General features: G+C 43.2%; 1 protein-coding gene across 2 annotated transcripts in view; it reads right to left on the bottom strand.

The window, feature by feature from the left end:
• AK5 (adenylate kinase 5) overlaps positions 1–13,556 on the bottom strand; it is a 258,183-nt gene that overhangs the window by 13,652 nt on the left and 230,975 nt on the right. For both annotated transcript variants that reach the window (XM_047871638.1, XM_047871639.1), the window contains one exon: positions 7,705–7,896. In XM_047871638.1, coding sequence (XP_047727594.1) covers positions 7,705–7,896 — 192 coding nt within the window. The remainder of the gene's footprint in view (positions 1–7,704; positions 7,897–13,556) is intronic.

Genomic DNA, 13,556 nt, shown 5'->3' on the forward strand with positions numbered 1-13,556 from the left:
TATGCCACTGGAGGTAGCTATTTCTGGCGTTTCTCCCAGCTTACAACAAGCCCTTCTCTTCTGGGAATACCTTATCCCCCACCCAGTTCCCAGGGAGGAGTCCCAGGCAGCCATGTGTGTGTATATGGGTCAGGTTTTAATGCAAATGCTACCTCCTCAGAGACTTTCCCAACACACCCACCTAAAATACTCACCCCCAACACCTTAGTCTGTTTTGTTTTATGCATAGAGATGATCCTATCAGCAATTATTTTACTTTCTTATGTGCCATTTTTACCTTTTCAGTGAGGGGTTTATCTTGGTTATTGCTGTGTCCCCAGCAACGAGAACAGTATCTGACATGCAGTGCGCACTCAACAAAGTATCACACAACAAATGACCACACCTGCCTGGCCAGAGAGGAGCAGGGAGAAGGCTGTGAGCAAAGCAAAGCAATTCACAACATTTCTGCCTGAATTTGGAGCTGTTGTGCTCACATGTGGACGCAGCGCTTGTAGGGTGGCCATATTCTGGCTTCTGGGCCAAAGAAAGAAAAATCCGGATGACGAGAGAAGAAGGCATGTGTGAAAAGCAAGAGAGACCTGGTCCCACAGCCTTCTTGGGCCTGCTGTGTTTCAGCTGTGGACTGCATAGCTTATCATCAAGTTTTGTGTTTTGGGTCAGGCTGGAGTTGGTGGCTCTTATCTACAAGCAAGGAGCCCTAATCGATAGATCTACAGCTACAATCATGTTTTAAAAATTCATAGCAGTAAGATTTGGAGGAAACAGGGACACCTGGGTGGCTCAGTCGGTTAAGCGTCCGACTTCAGCTCAGGTCATGATCTTGCGGTCCATGAGTTTGAGCCCTGCATCGGGCTCTGTGCTGACAGCTCAGAGCCTGGAGCCTGTTTCAGATTCTGTGTCTCCCTCTCTCTGACCCTTCCCTGTTTGTGCTCTGTCTTTCCCTGTCTCAAAAATAAATAAATATTTAAAAAATTTTTAAATAAACATCAAAAAATGTCTTTAAAAAATGATTTTGAGGGGTGCCTGGGTGGCTCAGTCGGTTAAGCAGCCGACTTCGGCTCAGGTCATGATCTCGCGGTCCATGAGTTCGAGCCCCATGTCGGGCTCTGTGCTGACAGCTCAGAGCCTAGAGCCGGTTTCGGATTCTGTGTCTTCCTCTCTCTGACCCTCCCTTGTTCATGCTCTGTCTCTCTCTGTCTCAAAAATAAATAAATAAATAAACAAACAAACAAATAAATAAATAAATAAATAAAGTTTTGGAGGAGATACTCTAGAATGTTTGCCTCTGAGTGGTGGCTTTACCTAGTTTTTATATTTTCTAAAATAAGTTTGTATTACTTTTATGATTAGAAAATAATATAGGGGCGCCTGGGTGGCTCAGTCAATTGAGTGTCCGACTTGTGATTTCAGCTCATGTCATGATTAAGCCCTGGGTTAAGGTCATGGGATTAAGCCCTGAGTTGGGCTCTGGCTAAGCATGGAGCCTGCTTAAAATTCTCTCTTTCTCTTTCTCTCCCTCTCTCCCTCCCTCCCTCCCTCACTCCCTCCCTCCCTCCCTCTGCCATTGTCTCTGCCCCTCTCCCTGCCTTGTGTGTACACTCTTTCTCTCAAATAAAAAAAAGAACAAAAATCTATAATCTTCTTATATAGAAAGAATATAAGGTGATAGGCCTGGAGGAGTCCAGGAGGTCCTATTCTGTCCATCCATCTTAGTTTAGGATGAAGAAGGGAGAGGTTACACAGTGAAATCACTCACCCAAATTCACAAAGCTCCTTCACACAACACATCAGGCTTTCTGAGGTCCAGGGCAGTATTTTCTCCACCAAAGGTCTTTGGCCAGTTGCTGTGCTTTTTACCCTAAATTGCTATATTTCAGTTTTTATTCCTTACTGCCTGCCTGCCTGCCTTCCTTCCTTCCTTCCTTCCTTCCTTCCTTCCTTCTTTCCTTCCCTCCTTTCTTCCTTCCTTATTTTCTTTCTTCTTAAATAATGAATCCTCTCACTCAAGATAAAATAAACGCTTCCTTTTAGGGGTTAATTCTAGTGAGTGGGCGTGGCTATCCTACTGCTGTGTTGGGACAGTTTCTATGGCAGCTGTCCAGACTCATAGGAAAGCAGTGCCACGGTTGATTAATGATGTCTGCCCTGAGCACATGGAGAAGAGAGTGGATGAAGAAAAGCTCTGTTTCTCAGATGCAGAGCAAAGCTGCCTTTATGAGACAGGGAAAACACTTGGAAAGTCAGGGGATCCATCTGTATCACGTATGCCTCTATCCCCTGGTTTATGTTCTAAGGAGTTCTAACTGTGTTGTATAATGATGGCATAATAAAGGCATAAATAGTAAGGCAGTGGCTGTGCAAATTCCCCTTTACTTTTTGGGTACCTTTGTCTGAAATTGCATTGCACTTTTTTCAACTAGCTGGCGGCCAAAAGGGCTGACCGTCGTTAGGCAGGGGTGTCAGCCGATGGGTAACTGGGCAACACGGAGGCCTGAAGGAAGTGCTTGTGCAGGGTGGTCTATTTCTGGGCTGGCCCATGACGTGTCTCTAATTCCTAAGTAAATTTCACTGAACTACTGATTTGTCTTGCTTGCATCTAGAAGTACATTCACCACTCCTACCTAAGTTTTAAGAAAACTCCTTAAATGATCCAAGAACCCACCTGGATGGTATGCGACCCTGCCTTGGGCTCAATAAACCAACGAGATGGGGAGGAGGTGCTAACAATCCAAAGAATATCAAACTGTCACTTAGAATCCAGGGGGAGATGAAGCTGTTGCAAGATGCCAGGGCAGAGAACTATAGACCAATTTCCCTGATGAAAATGGATGCAAAAATCCTCAACAAGATATTAGCCAACTGGCTCCAACAATACGTTAAAAAAATTATTCACCACGACCAAGCGGGATTTATACCTGGGATGCAGGGCTGGTTCGATATCCACAAAACAATTAATGTGATTCATCACATCAATAAAAGAAAGGACAAGAACCATATGATCCTCTCAATAGATGCAGAGAAAGCATTTGACAAATATCCTTTCTTGATAAAAATCCTCAAGAAACTAGGGGTAGAAGGGGGATACCTCGAGATCATAAAAGCCATATATGAATGACCCAACACTAATATCATACTCAATGGGGAAAAACTGACAGCTTTCCCCCTAAGGTCAGGAACAAGACAGGAATGTCCACTCTCACCACTGTTATTCAACATAGTATTGGAAGTCTTAGCCTCTGCAATCAGACAACACAAAGAAATAAAAGGCATCCAAATCGGCCAGGAGGAGGTCAAACTTTCACTCTTTGTAGATGACATGATACTCTATATGGAAAACCCACAAGATTCCACCAAAAAACTGCTAGAATTGATCCATGAATTCAGCAAAGTTGCAGGATATAAAATCAACGCACAGAAATCGGTTGCATTCCTATACACCAACAATGAAGTGACAGAGAGAGAAATCAAGGAATCGATCCCATTTATAGTTGCAACAAAAACCATAAAATAACTAGGAATAAATCTAATCAAAGAGTTGAAAATTTATACGCTGAAAACTATAGAAAGCTTATGAAAGAAATTGAAGAAGAAACAAAAAAATGGAAAAAGATTCCATGCTCCTGGATAGGAAGAGCAAATATTGTTAAAATGCCGATACTACCCAAAGCAATCTACATATTCAATGCAATCCCTATCAGTGTAACACCAGCATTCTTCACAGAGCTAGAGCAAATAATCCTAAAATTTGTATGGAACCAGACAAGACCCTGAGTAGCTAACGCGATCTTGAAAAAGAAAACCAAAGCAGGAGGCATCACAATCCCAGACTTCAAGCTATACTATAAAGCTGTAATCATTAAGACAGTATGGTACTGGCACAAGAACAGATACTCAGATCAATGGAACAGAAAAAAAAAACCCAAAAATGGACCCACAAACTTATGGCCAACTAATCTTTGACAAAGCAGGAAAGAATATCCAATGGAATAAAGACAGTCTCTTCAGCAAGTGGTGCTAGGAAAACTGGATAGTGACATGCAGAAGAATGAACCTGGACCATTTTCTTACACCATAAACAAAAATAAGCTCAAAATGGATGAAAGACCTAAATGTAAGACAGAAAGCCATCAAAATCCTTGAGGAGAAAGCAGGCAACAACCTCTTTGACCTTGGCTGCAGCAACTTCTTACTCAACACGTCTCCAGAGGCAAGGGAAACAAAAGCAAAAATGAACTATTGGGACTTCATCAAAATAAAAAGCTTCTGCACAGCGAAGGAAACAATCAATCAGCAAAACTAAAAGGCAACTGACAGAATGGGAGAAGTTATTTGCAAGTGACATATCAGATAAAGGGTTAGTATCCAAAATCTAGAAAGAACTTCTTAAAGTCAACACCCAAAAATCAAATAATCCAGTGAAGAAGTGGGCAAAAGGCATGAATAGACACTTCTCCAAAGAAGACATCCAGATGGCCAACCAACACATGAAACAATGCTCAACGTCACTCATCATCAGGGAAATGCAACTCAAAGCCACAATGAGATACCACCTTACACCTGTCAGAATGGCTAACATGAACAACTCAGGCAACAACAGATGTTGGCAAGGATGCGGAGAAAGAGGATCTCTTTTGCATTATTGGTGGGAATGCAAGCTGGTGCAGCCACTCTGGAAAACAGTATGGAGGTTCCTGAAAATACTAAAAATAGAACTACCCTACGACCCAGCAATTGCACTACTAGGCATTTATCCACGGGATATAGGTGTGCTGTTTTGAAGGGACACATGCACCCCCATGTTTATAGCAGCACTATCAACAATAGCCAAAGTATGGAAAGAGCCCAAATGTCCATCGATGGATAAATGGATAAAGACGATGTGGTATATACATACAATGGATTTCTACTTGGCAATCAAAAAGAATGAAATCTTGCCATTTGCAACTATGTGGATGGAACTGGAGGGAATTATGCTAAGTGAAATTAGTCAGAGAAAGACAAGAATCATATGACTTCACTCATCTGAGGACTTTAAGAGAGAAACAAATGAACATAAGGGAAGGGAAACAAAAATAATATAAAAACAGGGAGGGGGACAAAACAGAAGAGACCCTTAAATATAGAAAACAAACAGAGCGTTGCTGGAGGGATTGTGGGAGTGGGGGATGAGCTAAATAGGTAAGGGGCATTAAGGAATTTACTTCTGAAATCATTGTTTCACTATATGCTAAGTTGGATATAAATTTTAAAAAATAAAAAAGAAAATTAAAAAAAAAACAACAAAAAAGAAGCTGGGACAGGAGCCCAGAGCCCAGAGAGCATGAAGGGACAGAGGTTTCCTCTTCCCCAAGCTTGTCCCCTTCCCCTGCTTCTCCTCCAGTCCCCAGATAGCCCCACCGCTGGCAAACCCCACAGGCATCCGCAAACAAGTCTCACTTCCCTGCACCCAGAACCCTTGCTGTGCCCCCCAACCCCACAAAGTTGGGGACGGAGCTCCTTCATCCAGTTGGGCAGAGGCAGGGGCACAAAGGCACAAAGCACTTCCTCTGAGAGGCCCCCTGGGAGTCCTGTGGGCTGGAGCCACACTGCTCTGGAGTCAGTCTTAAATATTTGCTAAGTGGATCATAAATGTCACCTCACTGCAGACCCAGCTGCCAGTGTCTCCAAAATGCATGGAAAGCTGATGAGATGATTCCAATGGAACTGGAAACTTCATTTTCCACTAACTTAGATATTTCTGGGGAGGAATCCAGAACTCAGATTTATCTGAGAACTCAGTTAGTCCTGTATCCACGTCCCAATCATTTGTGAGTGTGTAGAATTTAGGTTGGAATGATACACGAGGGGGAGAAAAGAGATTTTCTGACTCTGCCAGTGGTTAAGCTCTCAATTACTTAGGGATTTTTTCACCTGTACACATCGAAAATGGAAGAAATTCTCTTCTATCTGGATAATTTTCTTATGTGTTCCAGGCTGCACAAAGGGTGGAAATCACTAATCTTGTAAAGGCTTTTGCAACACTGAATTCTTAAGACTCTGTTCTTACATAATGTACTTTTTTTTTTTTTTTGCTTGTTTTTTTTAATGTAAGTTTTTTGTTTGTTTGTTTTTATGTGGCAACCAGAGGTTACACAAAGCAGGGCAAATATATTTCATCTTGCATATCAAGTCCTATTAATTGGTAGTAGCAGCCTGAGTGCTGTGCTAACAAACATTCAGAGGCCACATCTGGGTCCTGCAGGAAAGAGTGGATTAGCAATGTCTGCCTTGGTTATGGGAGCTGGGGATGGTGGCTCTCATGCCATGTATTTGATATTCCTGAGTTACATCAAGGGGCACCTTTCAGACTTCTACACCCAGGGATAAGTTCCTAGGATTCTGGAAAATGACCATTAACAGGTTTAGAAGATGAGATTCATGAGCAATGGTTTCTGCCAAAGAATTGATGTAGCTGCTTCAGAGACAAGTGTGTTATTTATGACTGATGTCTCCTACTAACTTCCTGTGAATAGCAGAAAGTAGGTGTCCACTTTCTCTATTGTGCTTTGGGTCCCACCCTCCCAGTGGTCTCCTGGCCCTACCTTCTCAGGATCGGTTCTCCACAAGGGTGATGGACTGAACATTCTGTCTCAACCCCTGATTGTGTCTGCCCCTGTCCCATCAACAACAGGACAGTTACTTGCCTCCGCATGAGGGTCATCCTGATCTGGTCCATGCTTCTCTCTCCATCTCCATCTCTTGTTCCTCTTTTCCTTGGCACTTTGTGTCACAGCCAAGCTGAGTTCCTTGTTCCTCCTGACCTTTTTCACTTGGGGCTCCTTCCGTGTGGGGTGCCCTGCTCCTTTCACATCACCCCTCTTAGTTCTCCAGTGACCTTCCTTGATGCCTTTCCTGTCCCTTTAGACTGGTTTCAAGGGCCCCTGGAACTCACTATGTGCTCACTTTGACCCTATATTGTGATCAGAGGTTTGTCTATCTCCCCTACTAAAACCTGAAGCTCTAGCAGGCAAGAACTGCATCTATTTTCTGTATCCAAACCCCTAGGGCAATGGATGGCCCACAGGAGTGCTTCAGACATGTTTTTTAGATGAGTGGATGAAGGGGGACTGGGTAGTTTTCCCAAATTCATGAAATTAATGGTGATTCACCAGGGATTATCACCTATGATCATTAGGTTGACACTATCCACATTTCCCCACAGGATTTTCACTGTTGTACCAAACTACCTGCCCTCTTGGCCCCAAATGCTGCTTTTCTCAATAACAGTTATTGCAAGAATTCCAAGTGCCAATTATGAACCATGTAAAAATCTGGAGATTCAAAGTCACTGCATCTTAAATCTAGAAGAGGCCTTTTGGGCCATCTATTCAGCTGATATCTAGAAGACAGAACTTTATGCCTCATCCATGCCTCCCTCCTTCCCTTGCTCTATACTGGAAAAAGGAGTTGTTCTTAGCAAATTTAGTGGCATCTGTGAGAACTGTATGACCAACCTTTTATGGTCTGTATTATGACAGATAATTAACTTTGATTTATACAAAGGTGAAGAGAGTAAATATTTTGGCTCAAATGGTGCAGCTGTATGCAGCTCTAATTCCCAGATCCCTTGACCAAAATTTACCGTTTTTTTCTTTTCTTGAAAAAAGAAAAAGGGGGAGGGGTAACTGGCTCATTTTGGAGAAAAGAAGTGAAATGTTTCACCTTATGTAGCTGTGTTTTCATCTCATAGTAGGCAATCACAGGGATGGATGCTCGGTAGTAGGTTTCAAGGCGCTTGGCAATGGTGGTGGTGTTGTTTTCCACCAGAGGGCTGCTCTGGTTCCTCTGGAGAAGGCGGTTGGTCATGGTGTCTGCTGAGCAGTCCATACAGATCACCAGGTGTGGGTCTCCAATCTGGGGCGGGGCGGGGTGGGGGGGGAAGCATAACATAGTCAGAAATTCCACTCTGTGATATTCTGGAAAGGCCTGAGACCCCTATTTATTTCCTTCCTGGTCTACTGGTTCCTCTCAAGGTCCCAGAACTACAATGGGGCAGAGCTGGGACCGGACTTCATGGCTCCTCTTTTCCAGGTCAGTGGCTTTCCACATGCTGCCTCTGAGCTGTCTCTTGCCCGCAGCTTTTGTCACCTCATAGAATATAGGGATCATATAGAATGGTACCCAATGCAGTTGTAATCTGTCCTCCACACTAAGGGGAGTTTCCTTTGGGAAGCCTTCCCTGACCTACTGAGGCAGAGCTAATCACTTCCTCCTTTGTACCCCATTCTATCTTACACAACCACCAGGAGCATGGTGTGACTGTGTCTGTTTTATGTGAAGTCAGTAGAACATAATGGTTGAATACACAAAGGTTGGAGTCAGGTTGTTTAGGGTCAAATCCTGGTGTGGTGACTTGTCTCTAAGGTAGTCTTCACCAATTCCTTCTCTTGATGTACTTTGAGCTCTTCCCTCACAGAGACATAGAACCCATAACTCCACTTCTGGACTCTGGCCTGACCTGTAACAATTTGGACCAACAGAATACAATGGAAATGATACCATATGCTTTTAGAAGCAAGATCCTAAGAAATCTTGCAGTTCTTGCCTGGTTGACTATCGTCTAAGATGTCCAACTATTCTGATTGCTAAGCCACGAGGAAGCCCAAGCTAGCCACGTGGAGAGGTCTTGTGAACAGAGATACCCAGCCAACTCTAGACTGTTTTAGACATCCCAGCCCTGGCTGTAGGTATATATACCAGCCTTAGCCATTATCTGACTGTATAAAGTCAACTGTGTGAAGGGCTTCAAATGAGAACCCCATAGAACCCCAGCCAAGCCCATCGAACCCCAGAACACTCCTAGAGAAGATAACAGATTGAATTTTAAGCTACTTGACTTCATCATTAACCGGAAGTATCACTCAACTTCTCCGCACCCTACTTTTCTCATTTGTGCAATGAGGATGATCACAGAATTGCTGTGAGGGTTAAGTAAAATAAAATAAAATAAAATAAAATAAAATAATGTAAGTGTGTTGCTTGGCATATGGTACTCCATGAGTATTAGCTATGATGTTTATTTCTCCTATGAGGCTACAGTCTCTTTGTGCAGGGTTAGCAGGTGCTTGGCTCCTGGTCGTAAGTCTTGCATATAGTAGGGAAGTGATGAAGAAATGTTTGAGTGAGTCAATGATAATGATATGATCAGCAGCACCAATCTCCCAATCTTCCTATCCTTCTCTTAAATGTTCTTTGGCTCCTGATGTCTTCATGTCTATGTTGCCTCCACTACCAACCCCAACCTTGGATCAAAAGAAACTTGCTCCCTCTCCCGATCTTGCAGTGGTTGGGTTGTGAGTAAACAAAGGTTTGCCACTACCCCTGTGGGAAGTGCCTGGGATGGATGGGAACAAAGGGTAGAGGAGGACTTTTAGGCAACATGGAATGGTAAGTTGCTAGTAAGTGTTGAGCAGACATTTATCTGCCCCCTCTATAGGATGTACTTTAAAATACAAGGAAAAAATTCTCCAAAATCTAGAAGAGTGAAATAAACCTGTGGAATATGTTCATGCAATTTTCTGCCTGTATTAATTGGAAAACAAAAATGAGCATTTGAGCAACGTTGAAAGGCTGGGTTTGGAAGAAAATGACCTGTATCTACCAGCAGAGGGCAAGCTTGAGGAGGCAGCCTAGGGTTCAGTTAGAGCTTGGCTCCCTGGAGCAATTTCTGGTTGGGTCTGTGTGAGAAGAGGTGATTTTTCTAATTGTGGGCATTTTCAGGTCAGTCTTGATGACAGAAAAGACAATTTAGGAACCCATTCAGGTACAAACAGAGACAATGTGTATCTGAGCAGGAGCTGGCAGTAATTGATCCTCTGGACCCAAATCAGTGCAGAACTAAGAGGTAGTTTTGTCTTCCACATGGATTCTCAAGAGTGTGGTTCATAGACCAGGAGCACAGGCACCATTCGGGAGCATGTTAGAAAGGCAGTTGCAGGTACAATCCCTGACCAACTGAATCAGTCTTGCATTTTAAGAAAATCACCAGGCGATTCTTCACAAAATAATAGTTTGGGAAGCTACTCTCCCAAGCCATTTTCTCGTGCCAAGACAATGGGGTTTGACCTAACCTTTCTTCTCTGTTCCCGTCCTATATTGAAACAAAAAATTTTTTAATGTTTTATTTATTTTTGAGAAAGAGAAAGAGAGAGAGAGAGAGAGAGAGAGAGAGAGAGAGAGACAGAGCACCAGTGGGGGAGGAGCAGAGAGGGAAAGAGACAGAATCTGAAGCAGGCTACAGGCTCCAAGCTGTCAGCACAGAGCCTATGCAGGGCTTGATCCCACAAAATGCGAGATCATGACCTGAGCTGAAGTCAGATGCTTAACTGACTGAGCCACCCAGGTGCCCCTCTGCTCCCATCCTGCATAAAATACTATTGAGCAAGCCATCCCATTTGGAAGTGGCCTGTACCACTAATGTTTATAGTATGTAAAATTTTATGAAATGTTTGCATGAAATACCATTTAATTATTTTTCAAAACACTTTGATATATCTGTCTATATCTTTAGACAGTCCTCTGGAGTAGCTTTCTGTGTCCCAGCTCTGCCCCTTTTTCATTAGACTGTGGGTAACCTTTAACACCACATGAATGGAAGAGTGCTATCCCCTTGCCTGAGTGAATCACAGAGCCCTGGGGACAACTCTCTGCCCCCAATATCACCCTGATGGTATCCCTGGAATTCTGCCACAGCAGCATCAGGTTCCTTATAGCCTTTGTATTCAGGAGATCCCCATTAGAGCACAAGTGTCTTGTAAGGGCAGCTGGCATACAGCAGGCAAGCAACATGTCAGTAGCAAAGGCCTTTAGGTACAGCCATCCCTTAAGCCCTCTGACAGGAGGTATTATCTCTCCTCTAAGCAAGAGGAAATGGAGGTTAACTTGCCCAAGGCCACGGAGGACTAGTTAATGACAGTCCTTAGCCAGCTGTGTGTGTGGCTCCAAAGTCTGGTGACTTCACCTTAGAGGACTTCACCTTCAGAATGGGGCTGAGGCCAGATGCCTGGTGGGCCAAATGGGGCCAGGAGAGGGGGGCCAGACTAGTGGGAAAGGAAGTGGGTGGTGTCTGAGGCCATTTTATGTTGCAGAAGCTGGCTCTGGCTGCCTCTTGGGTTCTAGCTGGGATGAGCCCTCATCCCAGCAGAGAGCAGCCACCTGTATGAGCATGTCAGCTGCAGTTGACTTGTGAGAATGACTTTGCCTTAGTAATTCCAGCAGGTGCAGTGGGAGGAGGAGTTTACCCTGAGCTCCTGTGACCCTCACTTTGGTTTTCTTCTGATTAAGTCAGGACACTGGTTAGGCCATATTTACCAGTGGGCAGGGACATGCCACCCAGAAACTCTCTTTTGTTGAGAATAATAGCCATCTTGTTCTCTCCAGGTGCCTCATTTTCCTCATTTTAAAATGAGGACAATACTTTCTACCTTAATAGGACGATTGCCAGGATGAAATGAGTTAATAGATATCAAGTGCCTGGCACATTTTAAGCACTACATAAATGGGAGCCTGGCAATACATTCATCCCTTTGAACTGTAAAAAACCCTGTTGGTCAGATTTGGGTTTAGAAGGAGTCAGAAGTTCCACCCATACTTTTAGCCTAAGTCACATGCACCAGCATATTTATGGTTTCACTGCACTGGGAGGTAAGGGCCCCTGGTTAACAATAAGTGGCATGCCTATTTCTCATTTGCTCTCACCCCAGAGGTATATACCCTCAGGGAACCTCACTATAGTAGGAGTAGGGGGTTAATCCAGCATTCTTGAATAATAACAATAACAATAATAATAATAATAAACCACCCTGCTGCCACCGTAACTTCTGCCCCCATAGTGCCATTACACAGCTCAAAGTTGTACAATGAACTAGAAGTCAGGTGAAGAGGGCAGAAAATTTCAAGCGGAGAATCCCAAGGTATTCCCCAAGGCTTTATCACAATTCCAAGCAATTAGAACACACCAACTAGAAAGTCCGTTGGCCAGATTCATAAGATTTTTTTTTTTTTTTTTGCTAAGAGCTCATCCTGAAAATTAGAATACATTTGTAAACAGGATCACTTATTCTGTAGATGGAAGAGTTACAAGGTAGTTAAGAGTAGTCAGGTAGAGGGATAAAGTAATGTCATCATTCACACACCCAGGAATACTATGTGCATACTCAAGGTAAGGGCACCATTTCAGCTAAGAGGCTTCTGGGAGGGAAAAGCCAAGAGCAAGCGCATGCATTTACTTCCATTAGTATCTGTTTATTTTGGCTGTTGAGCAAAAGGTTGGGTTAACACAAGAAAGTATTTCAATTTCACACTAGAGAGCCAGGCTAAGCACACACCCCCTCCTTGAGATGATAATAACCCTCTAAAGTGGAAACAATAATATCTACTGAATGGGATTATAAAGATTAATAAAATGACATATGTAAAGCATGTAGTTCAATTCCTGGCATATTTTAAGTGCTCAAAAAATAATAGCTATTACTCTGTTAGTTATGTATTCCGTATGGTATTATCTGTATAAAAATGGGTAGAACAGAGACTGGAAGAATACACATCACGATGTTAACAGGAGTTATCTCTGGGTGATTAGTTATTCTTTGTTTTCTAGTTTTCTGTAGTGTCTCATATCTATGTGATTTTTATTTCTACAGTCAGAAAAAAACCCCTAATTTTGGAAAAGACTGTAACAATTTATTGAGTACCATATGTAGGCTTATAAATGTGTCAGGCACTCTTCAATGATCCCATCCAATCTTTCTGTGAGAGACACTGTAGTAGCCATTTTCAATTTACATTTTATAGAAGAAGAAATTGAGATACGTAAAGTTAAATGAGTCGCCAGTGGGTTGTACAGCAGGCTCTTAATACAGGCCTGTTAACACCAGTCACTATGTCCAGGGGTTGTCAGCTTGAGTGTGGGATGGAGATGGTGGTCGGAAACCCCAACCCCTTCCTCATATTCCTTCTGCCCCTGTCTCACACTCACACATACACACACACACACACACCCCTACACACATGCGCTTTCACACATACACATATACATACACTGACACCTTCCCCTCTCCCAATATACCATACTGGACACTGAAGGCACAGATCATTAATTCAATGGGGGCAAAGCCATTGTTGGGAACAGAAGATAGGACGGTAATAGAGAAATCATACACAGACATACCCTTAAGCTGTGGATACTAGTTTGTGTTTGGTCTTTGGTAATGTCAGGTACAGGAGTTAAACAAATCCTTAAAGGACTTTGTATCTCAGAAGACTATAGGTATGCAAGAGCATCAGCCTAACTAACTAACTGGCTTTTCGGCAACATATGGTCCCGTGCTTCAGGCACATCAGTCTCTGTGACACAGAAAGGCTGGTTAAAACCAGCCAATCCCAGGCCCCAATGGCTTCAAACAGTTGTAGGCCTGATTAGTGCACAAGAAACACTCCCTGTGCTCTCAACCTGGCTGATTGCTCTGAATCTCTGGAGAAAATCAGGTGTCTGTATTTGTCTTTGCCAAATTTCA

Source organism: Prionailurus viverrinus, chromosome C1 (assembly GCF_022837055.1).
Source record: "Prionailurus viverrinus isolate Anna chromosome C1, UM_Priviv_1.0, whole genome shotgun sequence".
Classification (NCBI taxonomy): Eukaryota; Metazoa; Chordata; class Mammalia; order Carnivora; family Felidae; genus Prionailurus; species Prionailurus viverrinus.